The sequence below is a fragment of the Mustela erminea genome, chromosome 21, assembly GCF_009829155.1.
Source record: "Mustela erminea isolate mMusErm1 chromosome 21, mMusErm1.Pri, whole genome shotgun sequence".
In the NCBI taxonomy this organism is placed as follows: domain Eukaryota; kingdom Metazoa; phylum Chordata; class Mammalia; order Carnivora; family Mustelidae; genus Mustela; species Mustela erminea.
In genome coordinates, this window is record NC_045634.1 from 2,354,246 (window position 1) to 2,375,273 (window position 21,028).

Consider the following 21,028-nt stretch of genomic DNA (forward strand, 5'->3'; position numbering starts at 1 on the left):
TACTGGAAATAATAAGAGAAACATCTCTATACGCAAGGAAAGCAGGGTATGGTTTTTGGTAAGAAAAGGTATGAGGAATGGAGAGACATTTTTATTGAGGGAGAAGACATTTTCTCCTAAAGTGAGGATACTTATTTCAGAATGGAAAAGAGAAAAAACACAGGACAAAATCTGAATGTAAAAAAGATGTAGAAGGTTTGTAAAAAAGGAAATCTTGGGAAAGGAATTTTATGCGTGGTCAAGTTGGCTAAGATTAAAATGAATTTATTTGAACAAAAAAGCAGTTTTAAGATAAAAAATAAGCTGGTACAAAATTAGAATTTGGTTTTCTCTCTGTTAAAAGGACAAAGTTTTCTTGGACTATTGGTCTAAATGAAGTCTTTATGACCTTGAACTACCTGGTATTTAGCAGAGGGCTCCTGGAACATCTCAAAAAATTTATTCTCTCCATACAAAGGGGTATGGAAAACTAACTGGGCTTATTTGCTATGTTAAATTACATGGAAAGCATTATCAAACGGGGAAAATCCTAAGCTTGCTTTATTCTGTACTTGTGTAGGTATGCAAGTATTCCAGAAACTGTATGAAATGCCTGGAAATCTGCATGTTCTAGAAAATTATCAGTAATAATTCCAGTTACTATCCTAAAATGTTGTTTATCACAGAAATTACTAAATTTCTTTATCAAATGAACTCTCATCAGATCTTCAGCAATGCACATTTTTAAGTCTTTGTCACTTGCAGAGAGTTACTGTTCTACTCTGATGCTCTTCTGATGTGTTTCGGGCACCTGGGTGGCTCAGCTGGTTAAGCGCCTGCGTACAGTCAGGTCATGATCCCGGAGTCCCGGAATCGAGTCCTACACTGGGCTCCCAGCCCCGCGGGTAGTCTACTTCTCCCTCTGACCTTCTCCCCCTCAGGCTCTCACTCTCTCTCTCTCAAATAAATAAATAAATAAAATCTTTAAAAAAGAAAAAAGAAAGAGTTTCTGTTCAAGTGCTCCATCTTCAGAAAGAACAGGTTTGTACTTTGGGAAGAACTTCGGCAAGTACAGGTTTCTGATCACTTTAAGATTATACAACTGTCCTCGGTAAGAATTTTCAGAACCGGATTCAGGCAGAACAGATGTTAATTAAATGACTGGATGACTGGAGGAGGATTACGGCTTTTTGTTTGAGACACTGCTGGTTCCTCAATGTTCTGTTTTTCCAAATTTTTTAAGCTACCTCTGACTTAGGGCAATCTGATAAAGCATACCTTTGCAACAAAAGTATGAATGAAACATTTCCTTTTTCTCCCAACCTATTCCCTCCAGAATTCAGAAGCTCTCGAGCATTCTTTTCATGGTAATAGTTAGGTATTTGTGTAAGTTCAGTAAGACTTGTTCTTCTTGTAACAGAACAAAATTAAAAACACGGGCTATATTACCGAGGACTTGACTGAAATGTCATATTTAAGAGCAATATATATAGACTCAGATATGACAGACAGTTTAAGGAACTGCTGGGAAAAAACCACTTGGTATCTTGCTTATAAAAGATTCCTAGCAGCCTTACCAGATGAGTAAGAAAGGTCACTTCCTAGCAGGCCCAGAAATCTCAGGTTATTTGGGGGAACCTTACGAAAAGAGAAATTCACCCAAATTATTGGTACTGCTGGTAAATTCTGATGGTACGTCCTTGGAATGGCTTCCTGGCCTCAGAGGCTATTAGGAGTTCAATCTGATTCTTTATGAAAAGTTCCACAAAGCAGTCTTAAACGGAGCTTATATGACCAATCACTATTCTTGTTGCATTTATCTAAGTAATCAGGCCAAGTTTAATGAAAACAAATTAGTTTTGTGGTAATTATTTTTAATTAAAAATGGGGGTAACTGTAAAGAAAAATGGTTTGCACTTTTGTAGATATTAGATTCTAATCCTGTTAATTTTCTTTGAGCTTCTGTTATATACCTGTAAACTGAACTGGATCCTGAATTTCTTCCAGTATCTAGCAATGACTCTCCCAACTAACATTTTTTTTTTTTAAGATTTTACTTACTTATTTGACAGAGAGAGATCACAAGTAGGCAGACAGAGAGAGGGAGAAGCAGGCTCCCCACCAAGTGGAAAGCCCAATGCGGGCCTCGATCCCAGGACCCTGAGATCATGACCTGAGCTGAAGGCAGAGGCTTAACCCACTGAGCTACCCAGGCGCCCTCCAAACTAACATTTCTAATTTTTCTTCCAGCCTTCTGATTTGGAATCAAAAAGACAAAGACTGCCCTTGAATCCCTTGGAAGAGACTCCAGGTCCTCCTCACCACCCAGATGGCATCCAGACCAGGGGCAGCTACATAAAATCACTGAACTAAGCCACCTGGCTTAACAAAGGGACTCAACACGGTCTTCGATTTTGATTTGGTATGGGTCTTGGGGACCATGGCCTGAAGTCCACTCTAGACATTAGAAATCACCCTGTGTATAATAATCATTGTAATCTCCCTGGTGCACTGTATTTCCTCAAAAAGTTTTAAATGCATGTTCATAGCCACCAACCACCAAAGATCTGCCCAAGACTGGAATGTCAAAAAAAGAACGAGGAGAGCTACTGATTGAAAAAATGAGAACCTGAAGTCGTGATCTGTGAATACCACAGAGATTCGGCAAGAAAACTGTAAGAACTTGAGAGCAATAGCTGGGAGAGGCGCTGATGTCTTAGAATTTGATCACATCTCTAGGTTAAGCTGAAAGTCTAACCAAAAGGGAGGAATTGTTAAAAAAGAGACAACAGGCCCCAAATGGAGTCACTTGTGCTAGGCCCACATCACCAAACCGAGACTTAATACCTAACCTAACCATAGATTCAGCCTCTCCCAAGAATGTAATCTTAGTCTGGAATTACTGGGTCAGCACTAATGGGGTAATCTGCCTGACGGGACCCCTGCCATCCTCCAAAGAAAGGTGACCTTACCTGAAACAATCCATTCTTTGCTAGTGACTTCCCTGTCCTGCCCCCTTCTGTGTATCAAAGTCTTTCATTTCGTTCAACTCTTCAGAGCTCCTTTCTGTTTGCTAGGTCAGATGCTGCCCAATTCATTAATCACTGAATAAAGCCAATAAGATCTTTAAAATCGATTCAGCTGAATTTTGTTTTTTTACATTTAATACTACTATGTACCAGTCACTCTGCTGTCACTGGCCTTTCCAAACAAAACATACTAGAAGGCCAAGTGTGAACATGTGGAGAAAGATTTCATCCAGCTGAGGGTTTCTTGGCTAAAAGAGCCCCTAGGACTAATCAGCAAGGTAACAAGACAGTCACACCGAGTGCTGGAGAAAAGGGCACAACCATTCTCGTTCTTTCAGCAAGTACTGATAAGGTAGCTTGTGCTTCCTAGGTATCGTGGAAAATGGGTCACGGAAGCCAAGGCATTTTCTTCACTCACTGCAGAGTCTGGCCAGAGGCTCCCCCACCAGAAGTCAGTCTCCACTGTCAAGCATGGGCTGAGATCCCATGGCAAGAGCAGAGAGACCAAGTACCAAGTCAGTGCGGGAGGCAGCAGGGGTGAGGCAAGCCAGGAGAAGGAGAAGCACTGTGAGTGACAGGTCAGGGCAGGTCTAGAGCTGTGTCCTGGAAGCCAGGAAGGCTGAGGGTCCTCGGGGAGGAGCAGGAGCAGCGTTCTAAAGGGAGTGGCCATGAGTGCAGGGTAGCAGGATGACTGAGGATCAGGGGCTTCTGAAAGCCATACAGATGCAGGGGATTGAGAGCAGTGTGAGTTGAAGAGGTCTGGCCTTGAACGATGACAACAAAAGTGTCCTCTTCAAAAGCATGAAAGATGGGTGAGTAAAAAGGGGCTAAGGAGGCCAGGTGAGGGGTTATGACAGTGATGTGCTCTGACACTGAAGCTGTGTGGGCAGCGGGAACAGAGAGAAAAAATGGGATATGTGACACGAAGGAGGGCTGAAAGGGTCTGGAGCCTTTGATCGGAAGGGTACAGAGCAGGAAGAGGGCAGGTTACAAGAGATGAGATTTGTGTCTGGGTTGCCGATGGCAAGACGGGCTGGTGACACAAGAAAGGGATGCTGGTAAGGGATCTGGCTTCAGAAAGACGTCTAGGACTTCCATTTGGTAATGACTTAGGGAGAAGTATATAGACATGGGTATGGAGTTGAGGCTAGAGCTCAGGGTTGAATGCACAGACTTTGGAGGGAATACGGTTGATAAAGATGTCGTGAGAACAGCCTGGCAAAAGAATACTGGAGAGCAGTGGGCAGCCAGTCCAGGTGCAGAGAAGGACAAAGGGGATGGAGCAGGAGTGATCAGAAAGCATCTGGGCAAAACTGGGGGAAGAGGACGCATTTAAGGGAGAGGTGAGAGACATCGGGCACGCAGTCAGGCTGGGACAGCGGAGAGGGCGTCAAAGACGCCCCAAAGACATCCTGGGGCGCCCATTCTGAAAACCAGCCTCCTGAATAATAAAAATGGAATATTTAGTTAGAAGGGACCTTAGAGACCACCTAGCTCAAACTATTCATTTTAAAGTTGAGGACATGTAGGCCCAGAAAGTTACCAGAGTTTTCCACAGAGAAGAAACAAAGAGATAAAGAGAACAAAAGGTGGGGCACCTGGGTGGCTCAGTGGGTTAAAGCCTCTGCCTTCAGCTCAGGTCATGATCCCAGAGTCCTGGGATTGAGCCCCACATTGGGCTCTCTGCTCCACAGGGAGCCTGCTTCCTCCTCTCTCTCTGCCTGCCCCTCTGCCTACTTGTGATCTCTGTCTATCAAATAAATAAATAAAATCTTAAAAAAAAAACAAAAAGAGAGAGACACCAAAAGGTCCTTGCCCAGGGTGACAGAGCTGGGAACATGGAGAAGCCAGGACTGAAAGCCAGTTGTCTTCTTTTTTATTATTGTAAAGTTCATTTATGCTTTCCAACATACTTTATATACCAATGATTGGAATTTCTGAAATCAGGTAATCCTCTTATGTCATAAAATCCACAGTTAGAGAGAAATATGAAATAGAGAGGTCACTTCTCTGATTCATAGTGTGAAGTTCTCTTTTCTAGAGCCCTGTGTTCTCTTTGAACCCCTCTCTGCTTTTTAATGTTGATGTACTGCTGCTGCAAGGAGCAGCTCCAATAGGGACCAGGATGGTCCCTGAGAATACAGCACAGATGAGATGGGGAGCAGGATTCCTGAAGGTTCAGAGGACAAGATGGTCAGTCCCCACAGTGAACTGGCCATCTGGAGGATCAAAGAAAATGAACTCAGACTTAAGACCCAGTAAGGTGATGAGATCACACAACAGGGCCGCCCACGTGACTAATGGCCCAGGCAGGTCCCCATTAGACAGTGAGTGTATCCATCTGTCCCTCAACCTCGAGTGCTCAGGAGTTTGTGCCTCTGCCAGCAGAAGGACACACACTCCAACATTTTCCAAAGGATAATGAGCAAGACCCTTTAAATAGAGTCCACTTAGATGTAACTTCATTGAGCTATTTTAGGGTTATGTGGAAATCCAGATCATTTCCGGCTGCTTCTGACCTGTCTCCAGATCTCTTACCAGCGTTAAGAGAATCTGTCTAGGGGCAGCTGGGTGATTCAGTTGGTTAAGCATCGGGTGCCCTGCTCAGTGGGAAGTCTGCTTCTCCCTCTCCTTCTGCCCTTCCCCCGCCCTGCTCGTGCTTGCTTGCTCTCTCAAATAAATAAATAAAATCTTAAAAAAAAAAAAAGTATTTGTCTAATGGGTCTGTCCTGGCACACGCTCACCAAGCAATGGCTCGTTTTCTCCTGTGTACCCTGTAGTATCTTCTTAGCCAATGTAAAGTTCATTGGAAAAATTTTTTCTGCCCATTATCTTGATGCTGCTCTCAGTGGGCATCTCTGTAAGGTTAGTGGCACAGAAGAGGCTACGTTAAAACAGGTTTAGGGCAGAGGAGAAGGTGATGGACTCTGGACCCAGGGTCAAGGGTGCGGCTCGGCCGCTTATCTGAAGTGGACCCAGGAGAGAACAGCAGTGGCAGCTCCAACAACGGAAACGTGAGGCCAGCACTTGGAACAGACTGGAACAAAATATGCTCAGGAAATGTTTCCAAATACAAAAGAGTTATGTTAGATGAGCTCCAAGAAAAGCTTTTGAACTCTGAGTGGTGAGATCCTTACAAAACAAAGAAATTTGATAAATCTTGTACTCAAGTCAGAAATGGGAATGAAAGTAAAAATACAGGCTTATCAACCACCTCCACCGCAACCACAATACCGGGGGATGTGGCTGCCCCCCCAAAAATGACTGACACAGGAACAGGTCTGACGGGTAACCATTTCCAGGAAGGGAAGTTTCGACAAGGCAACCAGCAGCCTGGCTTACCAGATCCCAAATCAGGGTGACTGAGGTTTTTCAAAAGGGATGCTATTAATCCAAATTAATAGCAAGGGGAAAGGAAATGAGAATGGAACAAACTTGCTGACCGCTCATAATGCTCAGAGTAGAAAATACCATGCTGGCCGCTTTTGGACTCACCTCATTTGATCCTCGTAACAATTCTAATGAGGTGAGTGCCAAGCTCATTCTACAGCTAATATAGAATGTTCCAAGATGTTCTTAAAAACTAGGTAATGTGCCTTAAGTCACAATGCCAGTAAGTGGAGGAGTGAGTATTTCACCTGGGACTGTTAATTATACTGTGGCCGTTTTTTTAAAAAATAGGTCCCTACTTACTTTAATTTCCTTTGGGATTTGCACCATTCACTTGACAGATATTTACAGAGAATCCACCACATAAGATGCCACTATTGCAGATGATGGAGATCCAGTAAGGACTCGAGTCTCTGCCTTCAAGAATTTAATTCTAGTGTATCTGTACTTCAAGGCCGCATTATGTCCAATTCAGAGTCACGAAGAGGAAAGATAGGGACTCAGTGACCTCAAGAATTCGAATGTTTATTTACCTACGGGAAAGTGGAACTACATACGCACTTGGGAGTTTACCAGCATTCATTATTCTGACCTACGTACGACTTAGACACACACCTACAACTTCAGTGCATGATATGAAAGCTGGTACACCAGGCAGTGGTAACTGGATACAACATGTGCCCAGACCAAAGAAGACGCAACCAGTAGAAGCTCTATTAATATCACTAGAGAATCACTTGAGGAAGTAAAAGTTGTAAGAGGAAGTAGAAAGGTCTGGGTACTCCAGCCAATAAAGTTGAGACGTTCTTAACTATTTGCTGAATGCACAAATAATCTCATCAGTGAAAGAAAAATATTTGGGAGAACATTCTAAAAAATGACTCAAAGCTCTAACCAGAGAGAAATTAAAAAAATAAATAAATAAAGTTTCCCACGAAGAGCAAAAGAATATTCCCCAACCTACTAATCTGCCATTAATGGAACTCAACAGAGAATAAATGAGTAATCCGGCCACTGGGGTAACAAGACGAGTACTGTCTAAGCAAAATGGCTTAGCGAGCTATGTGGCAAAGCGTCAGAAGAACAGGTAGGATTCTTAACCTATGGACTAGACCCACTAGGCAGACAAAGAGGGCCCTTCCATAGACCCACCCAGGCCAAATCATGCAGGAATCAGCCTGGCTAGTGATGGACGCCATTCAAGTCAGATAGAACCAGTGCAATGTCAACTTGTCCGCACAGTGTGCTCCATCCAGAGGACAAAAACATGGGAAACAGAGGGAGATGGAATTTTCTATGTCAGATTGTTTGGATCCTAATTGATGTCATTGCTCTCTCTACCTTCATTTCCTTCTTGCCCACCCTCTGTGAAAGGTGGCACAGGGTAAGGGGGAGGCGGACCCACACTAACCAGGCAAAGTGTTTGAGAGACTGGAGGCCCACCCACCCTTCCAGGACAAGAGTTGGAAAACAGGCTTACAAATGTGGCAAAACAGTAATGACTGGTGAATCCCATTGTGGGTTTCACTGTATTACTCTTTCAACTTTTCTGCACACTTGACATTTTCCTAAAAAAAAAAAAAAAAGTTTGAGCCAACGAAAAGGAAAAAAGCATGCAGCTTCAAAGAGACTGCAATGGAGAGGGATGAAAATTGTACCAGCTCCCACGTCTAGGGGCAAACAGTGGTAAGCTCTGGATAACTTTAAACTTTAAATCTTAAACTATCAACTTGTACCAACAACCCTGGAGATCAAAAAAAAAAGGAGGCTTGGTCAGGCCCTCTCTCATGTCTGATCGTCTGTCTCTCAGCTGGGCCGGCCATGTGCTGACCAGCCGAGATCTCCCTCCGTGCTCCCTCAGAGCAGGCACCAGGGTCCAGAAGACTGCATCTGAGTTCTGTGACCTGAGGTCACTCTTTTCCCCAATGTTCTCAGAGACAGAGGCAGACACCCTTGTCTAAGGACAGTAATGGCACCAAAGGATTAAACGGGAGCAATTTTTCCTATGCCTATAATTGGAAAAAGAACTGCCAATGTGGAAGTGGAAAAATAAGTCGCCAAAGGACGAAATTCATTCAGATGACAACCTATTCCATTGCTGGCCATTCCAGGAAAATAGGGAGTGGAGCTTTTTAATGGGAAGGAAATCTGTTATTCTATATATACCATAATTCACTTCATGACTTAGTCCGGAAGGAAGGGAAATCTATTTGAGTTCAGCACCTGCCTGACTAGTCCCCTGTTGACCTGCCCACTCCGTCTGCGCCCCCTCCACCCCACCCTCTGTAAGGAACAGAGGACCAAAATAGCTCCCCTCTGTGCTCCGCCAGGACTCATAGGCGCACCACACACTCTCCCCAGAAGGCACAGCCCAACCTCCAGGGCTGGGATTTACCAATGTCACTCAGCAAGGTGAGGATGGGTCCTTCCCGCAGGCCACAGCAGTTCTCAAACTGGTTCAGGTACTGTCAAGAAGGTGAAAAGAAGCATCAGAGTGAGCGGTCCCCGACCACCAACAAGCCCACAGTGTGTTTTCCCAGCTGAAGTCATCTGGGGGCTCACCCCAGGCCCCGGATCTAGGGACCTGGGCTAACAGGTGGCCTTAACAGCAGGACTGGCAGGAATTGGCCCAAGGTGGAGGAGGAGGAAGCAGAAGTGAGAACTCCCAGAAGTGCTCAGGCACTCACAGGTGAGGTGTCTGAGTCATTCTAAAAGGAGGGCTTTTCAGGCTCACCTGAGCTGCCCGTTCTGAGGGAGGCAGGCCAGAGGAATGCTGCTCCTGAGAGTCCCACGGAGGGCGGGGTGGAAGGCACTCAGTAAACGCCACGCTCTGACCACTCCCCCAGCATGGCCAGTGGGATGATGATGGGGGAGTATTTAATGAGCGCTTACTACGTGCTTGGGATCCAGCAAACCTCTGCACAGTTTAGCTCAGTGAAGCTCTATCTACATAGAGGCTGAGCTCCCACCGCCACCAAGGGAGGTCGGCATCTGCACCTCAAAGGTGAGGAGCCTGAGACCAAGACCAGAGGGCTTCCGTGAGGCCTGCTCACACAGCCACTCCAGCGCGGCCCTGGGATATGCAGCTGAGGCCTGAGCTCAAACACTCGCCCTCTCTGCCCTCCCAGCCCTGGCTCAGTCCGCGGCTGGCGGCTGGCCTCAAATGAAAACCATGGAGAAGATAACTTCCCAGCTGAGGGTTATAGTCATTAAGGAACATTTATATTCAAGAACACTGAAGAGCCCATTTCGTGAGCTGGGCATACAGACTTCACTCTTTTCATCGGTTTTGGCTTCTACCTTTGCTCAAGCGCTGGCCTAGCTGGTCTCTTGGTACCTAGGGGAGGAGGCTTTGAACTCTTGAGAGGAGGGAAAGACAGGCTCCCTCATTTGGAGAATAGAGGTCCCAGGCACTGTGGGCAGCGGTGCCTTTCCTGCACTACCCACCCTACCCCCCATCATGGGGGGCCCCACGGACAGAGGCCCCTCAGAGTGCAAGGGCTTCCTGCCTCCCCCAGGTCATCCTGTGCCCCGTGGCGGGTCAGTCATGCTACAGCGTGCGTCACCTTCTTCCCTGGCTGACTGGCTCTTTGCTGCCTGCAAGATCAAGTCTCAAGTTCTCTGCTGGGCTTCTGAGCCCTCCGTAATCAGGTCATATCCCACCAACTCCCATGCTGCCCTCCAAGAACCACCGGTTCCACTGCAACAACATGACTCTCTCTCTCATTTTAAAGAACCGCATTCAGGGCTCCTGGGTGGCTCAGTTGATTAATCAACTGCCTTTGGCTCAGGTCACTGTCCCAGAGTCCAGGAATCAAGTCCCGCATCAGGCTCCCAGCTCCATGGGGAGTCTGCTTCTCCCTCTGACCTTATCACCTCTCATGCTCTCTCTGTCTCTCTCTTAAATAAATAAATAAAATCTTTAAAAAAAATAAATAAAGAACCACATTCAGTAATGGGATGGTTGTCAAAGGTTAGGAAAATAAAGAGGAAAAGTGAAGCATTATCAACTTCCCCATTTCTCATCCGTTATCAGTCCCCGGCTTGTAGGTCACGCCAATGACTGTTCACATCCTGCTGTGCCACTCCCGCGACCTGCCTAGCTCCCGTGGCAGGAGAAAGCCACTCAGGCAGAAGAACCCTTGTGGAAAGTTTCCTCTACAAAAAGAAAGCGGAAGGGGCCAGAATAGTCATGGAAACAGCACACGAAGCTAGGTCCAAGAAACTGCCATGTCAAGACAGAAGAAGTGCCTGGGTATCCTGCCTCCCACCCCCCCACCAAGCCCCCCTTAATACTGTGACCCTTCTTCTAAAGTGAAGAGTTCAGGAGATGTGCACTAAGAGCAACCTCGTTTTCAACACAAAAACAACTTCGCTGTCCAGAGACAACTTTTATTTTGCTTCCTCCTATGTGGCATTCTTCAGCGTCCTGGGTGGAGAGGGGGGGCCTGCAGTTGGCGTCCCATGGGCTGTGACCCAAGCTCTTCCACACTGCCGCTGCACCAAGCCTGGTAACTCGCCTCACCAGCCTGGGCCATGGTCTACAGCCTTCCTGTGGTACCAGCATCACAGGGATATGGAAAATCCAACAAGGCCAAGTACAAAAGCAGGCTGTATAAACGCAGTGGAGACCACGCTGGGGAGGGGGCCGGGCACGACCGTCTCTGAGACAAGGGAGGGCTGCAGGCACCGACCCTGCAGGACGTGCTCTGGTAAGGAGAAGTAAACGCGCTAGAGGGACGAACGCCCAGATGGTGAGTCAGCGGTGGCTCTGGAACAGCAGCCCAGTTCCCTGCTTACTAAGCCAGCTCCCTTCCTGCTCCACTCTGTGACCCTGTCTGTAGTGCGGCCACATCTGGGGGACAGAACCCTCCCCATAAGCACAGCGGTGACGCGTCCGCTGAAGGACAGCGGTGGCCCTAACATGCTCAGGGAAAGAAAGTTTGTTTTGGAACTGGTCCAATCTTTCCCCATCCTCCAAACCTGGTGACTTTTTCTTGTCATTTCAGGAATCACCGTGCAGGACATACATTCAGCGAGCCCCTCCCTGACTTTCCCGTAAGAGCTTCTGATTCAGTCCCTTGATTCACATCACGCACATCGCCCCACCCTGAGCACAGAAGAGGGGCATCTGGGAAGGAAAAGCAAGCCCGCCGGAGGCACCACGGCTGCCTGAGCTTCCTGACAAGGAAGGGGGCAAAAGTCATCCCCGCTGCTCCCTGCCCAGACGGGCTGCACCCAGCCACCCTGCGCCCAGCCACCGCGGAAGCCTCACCTTGCGGAGATCTCCTCCCTGGCAGTACTCCATGGCCAGCAGGGGCAAGTCATTGGGAGCCAAACTCTGCATCCCCTCGGGGACGTCCCGGGCAGCCACCACATTGGGGTGGTTCAGCCTAGGAAGGAGACAGCAGTGAGGGAAAAACCCAGGCTCTGGCTCAAACCTGCTCCCTGCTCCCCGCTCCATCCGTGTCTCAGCAAAGCTTTACAACAAAGGCCCGGACTAGCCGAGGGCCCCCCTGGGGTAAGTGGGAGGATGGAGGTCAGGCACGGACTAGTCACCTCGGCGCTGGGTCCATTAGCATTCACCCAGCTCTACTTTCAGCACCATGAGCTCAAGGACTGTGAGGGCCTCAGGTGCAACTAAATTTTCTTAAGAGTGTCCCATACCAAGTCCTCACTGAACTTCAAAACTGCTCTGAAAAGCAGAGAAAGTAGAGGGACTTCCAGCCTCAGGCCACTTAAGCAGGGATGGGGTGTGTGTGTGTGCATGTGCACGTGTATGGAAACAAGGTGATGTCTCCCTTTTAAGAAGTTCACGCAGGGAGCACCTGTTTGAGGCCTTAGAACGACTAGGTTGCTAAATGCTTACCTAAACCCCTCACTACCTGGGAGTACAGCGCCCATCCAGGGCCTGACAGACCATCCCTGTCCCCCACTGGGGGAGTAAGTATCTGCCACCGATTCACAGCAGGGAGAGCCACACACAGCCTTGGAACCAGAAATACAGGAGGGAAAAAGAACATCTCTGCTGTGACAAAGATAAAGTCACGGTTTATGACTTTTCCAGATACAGCAGGTGGGGCTGTTGCTCCAGATCCCAAAGCTCAGAGGGCTTCCCTCCAACTTCACAGCAGTGTCCCAAGGCCCCGCAGTCTCCTCGTCCACCTGCAGTGACGGGCCCTCACCTTCTCATGATCTGGATCTCCAGGCACCACCGCTCTCGATTCCGGGGGCTGAGCTCCTGCCGGCACTGCTTGATAGCAATCTGCTCACCTGTTTCCTGCACAGAGAGCAAGCACAGGGAGGGGATGAGCAGAACTCACGACCAAGCCCACCAACAAAGCCAGGGGTCGAATATGAAATTGTCTCCTTAGGGCCTAAAGCATGGATCGTGGGACCTCTGCGATCCCAAGGCCCACATATGTATCCTCTGATAGATGACCCCAAGTTACCTGCCAGCCTCTCAGGCTGGCCTCCACACCCCCACCTCTTCCAGGACTTTCTCCCTTCTAGCCCACCCGAGTCTACACCAACGCCTTGTTTGGTTTCCACCTCCTCCGTGAAACGTCTGCTCACCACTCCTGCCGAAGAGATCTCTCACTTCTCTGTGCCCCGGCTGCTAGACAGAACCATAGGACACTGCCGGTATTGACCATTCTGACCCGATGGCACTTGCCATCAATGGCACTTGCCTGTGATTCAACCTAACAGTTACTGCCACGCTGCCTCCGTAGTTCATGTAAGAGTTTCGTTTCTCCAGAGAGAAGGCAAACCTAGCATAGTAGCTGGAACACGGAGGATGATTAATTGAATCATAGCTCTGTGACCTGGGGCAAAGCATTTGGTCAGACTCAGTTTCTTCATCTGTAAAATAAGAATGCCTAGAGCCCCCTTTAGGAGCTATCCTGAAGCTCAGCAGGCAGCAGTGTCCAGCCCTTAGCAGGTGTTCAGTAACACTGCGGAGAGCAGAGCAGACCCAGGTCACGCGAGAACCCTGGCGTTAAGATCCCCTGCAGCTTGGCTCACCCTGGCTTTCCACCCACTCTCCCGAGAGGCCCCCAGCCATCGGACACTGCAGCTGGATCAGACCGCCTGTCCAGCCCCCTGCTTCTCGGGTCTGCGCTCTTGCTTGCGTGGGAGCACAGGAGCTGTGGGGCCCACCTCAAGGGGCTGTGGCTCTGCTCTCCAAACAGGCCACTCCTTCACACACACAGCTACCAAAGACTTATGTTCTGTAGAGTCACAGGGTTATTTTCTCTTTTCTTGGTTAAATTACAGGCTTATCTTCATGCACATTAAGCACTTCTCCAGTAACTAGCATGATGCCCTCAGCTGAGATTTTGTAAATGGAAGTGAAGGCAATCCGTAAAACATTTCTGAATAATTCACTGACTGCCTGGGTCCTGAGGATAACTCGTCCCTTTTCTTGGTCCTCTAGGCAGCACCAAGGAGCCCCAGGGGACAGACTGAATGGGGAGAGCCCTATAGCTACAGTGCTAGAGGCATCTGGGACAGTGGCTCTGGCCTCCGGTGCTCAGCCCACCACAGGGGGCAACCATGCACTGCTGCTACCTCCTCAGGCCCCCAGGGGCCTCCAGGATGGCTGAGGCATACGGGGTGGCCCTAGCCATGCCTCTGGTGGCAGGGGCCTGGAAGCCGTCAGTGAGCAAGTGGACTTTACCAGCATCCTGTATATTCTGGTCCGCACAGCGGCGAATGACCTCCCCAACAGCCCTATGACTAGGTGAGAGCCACGCCTGCAGGATATTTCCACAAGAAAAGAAGGCAGAACAGTACCAAAATTCTACTACTTGCCCAACTGAAGATGGATATCCTAGAAGCTGTAACAGACCATTTTCTTAGTTTTGTCATTTTAGGAAAATGCATCCCCCAAAGAATCCTCATTCTTCTAACTGGAGCAATTCATACAGTGCTGAATGGGACTTGAATGAGGCACGCCGAGGGGCACCCAGGGGGCTCAGTTGGTTGAGGGTCCGACTTTGGGCTGCCTCTCAGGTTATGATCTCAGGGCTCTGGGCTCAGTGGGTAGTCAGCTCCAGATTCTTTTCTTCCCTCTCCCTCTCTGCCATTCCCCCTGCTTGCATCTGTCTCTCCCTCCCTCTCTCCCTCTCTCTAATGAATATACAATCTTGGAAAAGACACACAGAGAACTGTGGCAGCCCTCCCCGCGTGCACACGACAGTCTCGCAGCAGCAGAACTACAACGCGGGCACGCATTTACCAGACTGGTCGTGATCCCTGCAGGAACACACACCCACCCAGTAAGAAAAAGGAAAACGAAGTCTCCAACCATGAGCACAAGTTGTCGAATAAAACCACCAACTCTCTTCTTGATAGACCAATCCCTAATCCGACATGCGCGAAAGAGAAGCTTCGGAAACACGGTGGAACCACCTTTTGCCTCTCCCAACTCGGATGCCAGAGAACAGGTACAACACCTCTACGATCCTCGAAGAAGGAGCTTCTACCAAAGCCCAACACTGCTGCATGTCACGCAGTTACCTCATGTGCCTACTTTTTCTTTTTTTTAACAGGGCTACTGAAATATAATTCACGCACCGCACGACTGATCCATTCACTGTGCGCAGCGCACGGGTACGGGGTATGGTCGGCATAGCGCGACCAAAGCCACACATCAATTTTAGAACATGTTCATCAACCCCCCCCCCCCCCCCCCCGGGAAATCCCACATCTGCGAGCAGTCACTCTTCCCCCATCCCCTTGAGCAAAGGCAACCCCTACCTTTACGGATTCGCCTGTTCTGAACGTTTCACAGATGGAATCCCACGATATGGGGACTTTATGGATGGCTTCTTTCAAGGCCTACCCACGCGACAGCCACATGCCTGCTTTTGTAACGACACTCTCCCTGGTGCAGCCCGTGGCCACAGGCATTGATAACCAGGTCCTGACAGATGGTTCACACACTGCTATCAGAACCCCGATATTTGGCCAGGATCCGAGGCACTCTCTGAAGAGCTGACCTCTTCAAAACTCATAAATCCCGTTGCTAGTGAACCAACCAGTATAGTTGTAACAAGTGAACTCGGTAGAAATCCATCTAGTACTTTTCACAAGTTAGGGAACATGTGAAAATTCTGTTTCTTCATTGATGTACAGACTGGTGTTTAATCTCACAAAATGTTATACCCCCTACATCATGAATTTCCCAATTCCTGTCGGTTTTCAAACAGATTTAAATTTGCTTTTAAGTTTCACTTCCCCTGAGTGTTCAGACTCAAACATTTTCGCCCAATTCTAGGGTAACTTCATCAGTAGCGGTACTGACATGCCACTGGACATGCTGGTCTCCAATCAGGTGGGATCACATGGAAACTGAGACTCGACTGCACAGTTCTAAACTGAAGGGCCAAGTGTCAAACAAGGTCACAGGGCTGAGGGAGTCCCTTCAGCAGGTAACCTTTTGATGGACAGTCTGGTAAATAACAGTTTAGAACAAGATAATGCAACTCTTGATCTGTTATCTCAAAAGGACTCAGAGCTTAAATCAAGATATTTAAGATCTGTACCTATTTTAACTTCAGTATACAGAACAGTGTGTTAGTTTTTTGCTTTGTTTTACTCCTGCTATTAACAAATTGCCACAAATTGGGGCGCCTGGGTGACTCAGTGGGTTAAGCCGCTGCCTTCAGCTCAGGTCATGATCTCAGGGTCCTGGGATCGAGTCCCACATCAGGCTCTCTGCTCAGCAGGGAGCCTGCTTCCCTCTCTCTCTCTGCCTGCCTCTCCATCTACTTATGATTTCTCTCTGTCAAATAAATACATAAAATCTTAAAAAAAAAACAAAAAACACAAATTGCCACAAACTTAGTAGCTTAAGACCCAAATTTATGTCCTTACAGTTCTGGAGGTCAGAAGTCTGGTACAGATCTCACTGGGCTAAAATCAAGACGTCAGCAGGGCCGTGGTCTTTTCTGGAAACTTTAGGGAAGAATACATTTCCTTGACCTTTCCAGCGTCTAGAAGCTGCCTGCATTCTTTGGCTCAGGGTCCCTCCCTCCATGCCCAAAGTCAGCAACGACCAGCTAACTCCTGTCACATTGCATTACTTTGGCACTGACTCTACTGCCTCCCTCTTCCACTTTTTTTAAAGGATACATTTCATTTTACTTTATTTTATCTTATTTTATTTATTTGATAGAGACAGAGAGAGGGGGAACACAAGTAGGGGGAGTGGGAGAGGGAGAAGCAGGCTCCCTGCTGAGTAGGGAGCCCGATGCAGGGCTCTATCCTAGGACCTTGGGTTCATGATCTGAGCCAAAGGCAGACACCCAGACACCCCTTCCACTTTATTTTAAAGACTTTATTTAAGGGGCGTCTGGGTTGGTTGGTTGGTTAAGCAACTGCCCTCGGCTCAGGTCATGATCCTGGAGTCCCAGGATTGAGTTCCAAATGAGGCTCCCATCTCCACAAGGAGTCTGCTTCTCCCTCTAACCTTCTCATATCTCATGCTCTCTTTCACTGTCTCTCTCTCTCAAATAAATTTAAAAAATCTTAAAAAAATAAATACTTTATGTAAGAGAGACAGAGATAGGGACAGAGATAGCAAGAGAGAACACCAGCGGGGAGGAGTGGGAGAAGGAGGGTCACTGCTGAGCAGGGAGCCCAGTGCAAGGCTAGCACCTTGGGATCACGTCCTGAGCCAAAGACAGACACCCAACCCAGTGAGCCACCCGGGCGCCCTTCCCTCTTCCACTTTTAAGCCCCTCATGACCACACTTGGCTGACCCAGACAGTATGGGATAATCTTCCCACCTAATGTCAGCCAATAAGCAACCTTCATTCCCCTTTGCCATGGTGCCCTAACATACTGACAGGTTCAGGGGTTAGGATGCAGCCATCTTTGGGAGGGGCCATTATTCTGCCTACCACAGACAGTATGCTTCCTTCATAAAAAATGACAAATAGACCCCAGAGGTAGATTTATTAAGTGATTTAGAACATATTTTAGGTAATCTATCTATACATTGGATAATTGTAGACAATTGTGATCTGTTCAACACAAACACTGGATCTAATTCATAGCTGTTACCTGGCCCAACCCAGAGTCCAGGAATAGATGTCGATATCGAAGACTGATATTAACGATTGAAGATTTGATATCAGCCTCAGTATCCTGATGCAAACTAAGAAGTGAACTTCCCAATATGAATACTAAACACATTGTGGACTAAATGCACAGACACCAAAAGTCACTTTCTATTTCTGGACAGCTCAGCTTAGTCCTACCGTTGCAGGGGAAATCCTAACAATTTCCGGGGCTTGGGAATGTCTCACACAGATATAGACACACTTAAACTTTTCTTATACAGCGGGCCTTGAGGCAGTATTCTAAAACATTCCAGTTTTCCATGAGTAATATTTCATTTGAAACAGAAACCCAAACACAATGACTTTCTGTTGCTAAAAACATACTGGCTCTAGAAAGTAAAATTCAATTAAACAGTTCAAAAACAGACTAAAAATACCGGTTTTGAAAGCCTGGGGAGTTTGAGCTTCACTAGCAATGAAACTCCAAGAGCAGCGGATGACTTTCTTTATTTGGGTTGGAACCTCCTTGAGTCTTAGCTCAGTTCTGTGGAAACCTAGACTTGGCCCAAACTGTATCAGCCTCCAACTTCTGGTAAGTGGCCTCCTGGTGTGGGACAAAATTTAAAATCGGTTTGTATTTGGAGAAAATGCTGACAGGGGGCAACGGTGTTAGCCACAGTGAATACAATTTATCATGAAGGTCCTTCAAGTCTGTGATTCTTTTGTACATGAAAACATAAAACTTGTGTATAAAATGGGGGGGGGTACCTCCTCAGATGGCTGAGAGCTATCAGAAGGCACGACAGTACAAGTGAGCTGGAGGCCAGTCCACTCAGGAGCTGGCCCAGCTTCCCAAAGCTAGCCTTCTTCACACGAGGAGGGGAAACGGGCTGGAAGCCAAGAGGTCCATTCAAACTCTTGGCTGGGAAACCTGTCTCCTGTTACCGTGGCAACCATCCAACAGGCCACTGTGGTAAAAGGGGCTAATTATTATTAACCAGCTCGTTCCTTCTCAGGCCCTGCCCTCCAAGATGAACTTCAGAGAGGAAGTACAGAGCTAGGCCTAGAGAGATCCTCGGGACAGAACTCAGGCCTGAGGGGCGCCTGGGTGGCTCAGTGGGTTAAGCCGCTGCCTTCGGCTCAGGTCATGATCTCAGGGTCCTGGGATCGAGACCCACGTCGGGCTCTCTGCTCAGCAGGGAGCCTGCTTCCTCCTCTCTCTCTCTCTCTCTCTGCCTGCCTCTCTGCCTACTTGTGATCTCTCTCTGTCAAATAAATAAGTAAAATCTTAAAAAAAAAAAAAAAGAACTCAGGTCTGAGAGTCAAAAGGTATAGGGTCTCTGACTACAGCTTCACCCGACTCAATCACACTGACCAGTCTATGCCGAGAAATCTCTGAGTTCAACCCACTCCCATTGGTGTAAACAGCCAACACGCACAGTGGCCTCCGAACTCACCGACAGAGGCTTGTGGGGTGAGGTCAGGGTGTAACTCCTTCATCCTTCACCTGCTGTATGTGGGACACTGAGCCTGCTAGTTTAGCTTCTGGGCCTTTATCCAGAAGAGGGAGAGGGGACGCTACCCCTCCGTCAAAATGGGATGGAATGCCCGATACAGAGTGAGCCTTGAGCAAATTACAGCAGCAGCATTTCCCTTCTCTGGCCTTGTGTCGATGTTACTCTACCCATTCGATTTGTCTTCTCTTCAGACTCTACAGTCCGTCTCCTTCCAAGATTCTGCTCAAGTTCCATTTCCTCAAGAAGCCTTCCCTCTCCCCTGAACACTCAAGAGAGAATACGGATAAAGCAGCGAGCACAGCTGGCACAGGACACTCTCAACAAACAGCATTCATATCTCTACACAATTTGGTGACCATATTTAGACCTATTTTATAGACAGCGGAGCATTCATTTTACCTCCTCAGTTAGAGCATAAGCACACTGAAGACAAAGTCGTTTCTTTTTTCCCCCAATGGACCCTGGGGTCTGTGCACAATAAATTCTTAGTGAACTGACTGAGGTCTTTACCACTTCCAAAATACACACATAAGCTGAAGTGAGCTTCATCTTGTCCAGTGAGGAAACAAGTCAAAGTCGGTACCACGTCATAGAAGAGTCAGTAACACCGTGCCTCTTAGAGCTTTACACGAGCCACTCCGTACATTACCTCATGTCATCCTCACAGGCGTCCTTTGGGAAACCAGGCAGCAATTCCCAGCCTCTTTCACAGCAAAGTGCACAGAGAATAGTGCAAGGCATCCTGGGACATGTCCAGATCCTTTCAGAAAGCCGCGGCCCTATTTCATGCTTAGACATGCTGAGAGCCAAGGAGATCAATATCTTAGCATCCTCAAAAATCCAAGGGGGGAGTTGGGCTCAAAGCCATGAAGCTGGCAAAAAACAGAGCCAGGACTGGAACCCAGGTATGGGTGACTGGGAGTCATGTGGTTTTCCCCCTTATTCCCAAAAGGGGCTGTAGGCTGAGGTCACCCGGGTCATCTTTTTCTTCTTCTTCTGTATAGGTCTTGTTGAAAACATCAGCCTATCTAGACCATACTGATAAATGGTTTGTGCTGACCCCTGGGCTGAGGATTTAAGGTAGTTCAGACACAGCAAGGACTGCCAAGGCCCATGCTTGGTAACAGATTCCAAAAACTCAGGGAAACAGGGATAAGGACATTTGGTACACTGCCCTTCCTCACTAAGAAATATTTGTTTTAGAAAGATTTATGCATGTTGTCTTCCAAATGAGAGTTTTTCCCTTAGCATTTCAAAATTGTTTAAAAGCAACTTCTTTTTTTCTTTATTTGACAGAGAGAGAGATCACAGGTAGGCAGAGAGGCAGGCAGAGAGAGAGGGGGAAGCAGGCTCCCCACTGAGCAGAGAGCTCGATGCAGGGCTCAATCCCAGGACCCTGAGCTCATGACCTGAGCCGAAGGCAGAGGCTTTAACCCACTGAGCCACCCAGGTGCCCCTTCAAAATGGTTTAGACTGATTGAAGAGAACTGAAAATGTTCTAGGGGTGTCCATAAGCTTCGATCGCCCGCCATGGAAAAGCCACAAGCCATAGTGAAGAAAGCAGGAAGTTGGGATTTTCAGATTCCAGCTCTTTGCTTCCTAGCTTAGCCTCTTCAGGTAAATGACCTAACCTCTCTGTGCTTCAATTTCCTCAGGGGTAAACAGAAACAAAGACAACAGGCAGGCTCAGTTGGAGGAACATGGGACTCTTGATCTTGGATCATGAGTTCAAGCCCCGCTTTGAGTGTAGAGATTACTTAAATAAATAAACTTAAAAACCATAAAAAGTAACAATTCTTCCTTTTAGGGTTATGCAGACTGAAGATAAAACATGTAAAATACCTAGCCCATTGATGGCACATGCTAGGTTCTCAATAAATGATAGGTCTGATTACTAGGCATCATTTATGTGACTGAGGATACCAATGCCTAGACTCTTTATACAATTGTTCTTGTGATGAACTAAAAAGTCTCTCTTGTAGACAATATAAAGTATATGGACTATTAGAAATGTACACTGTTGCGAAGTATAATTATTAT

At 47.5% G+C, this 21,028-nt stretch overlaps 1 protein-coding gene across 3 annotated transcripts in view; it reads right to left on the reverse strand.

Annotated features, from left to right (window-relative positions):
- Positions 1-21,028, reverse strand: part of IKBKB (inhibitor of nuclear factor kappa B kinase subunit beta) — a 62,129-nt gene that overhangs the window by 33,312 nt on the left and 7,789 nt on the right. For all 3 annotated transcript variants that reach the window (XM_032328868.1, XM_032328870.1, XM_032328869.1), the window contains exons 3-5: positions 12,584-12,678; positions 11,674-11,791; positions 8,794-8,863 (exon numbers count right to left, since the gene is read on the reverse strand). In XM_032328868.1, coding sequence (XP_032184759.1) covers positions 8,794-8,863; positions 11,674-11,791; positions 12,584-12,678 — 283 coding nt within the window. The remainder of the gene's footprint in view (positions 1-8,793; positions 8,864-11,673; positions 11,792-12,583; positions 12,679-21,028) is intronic.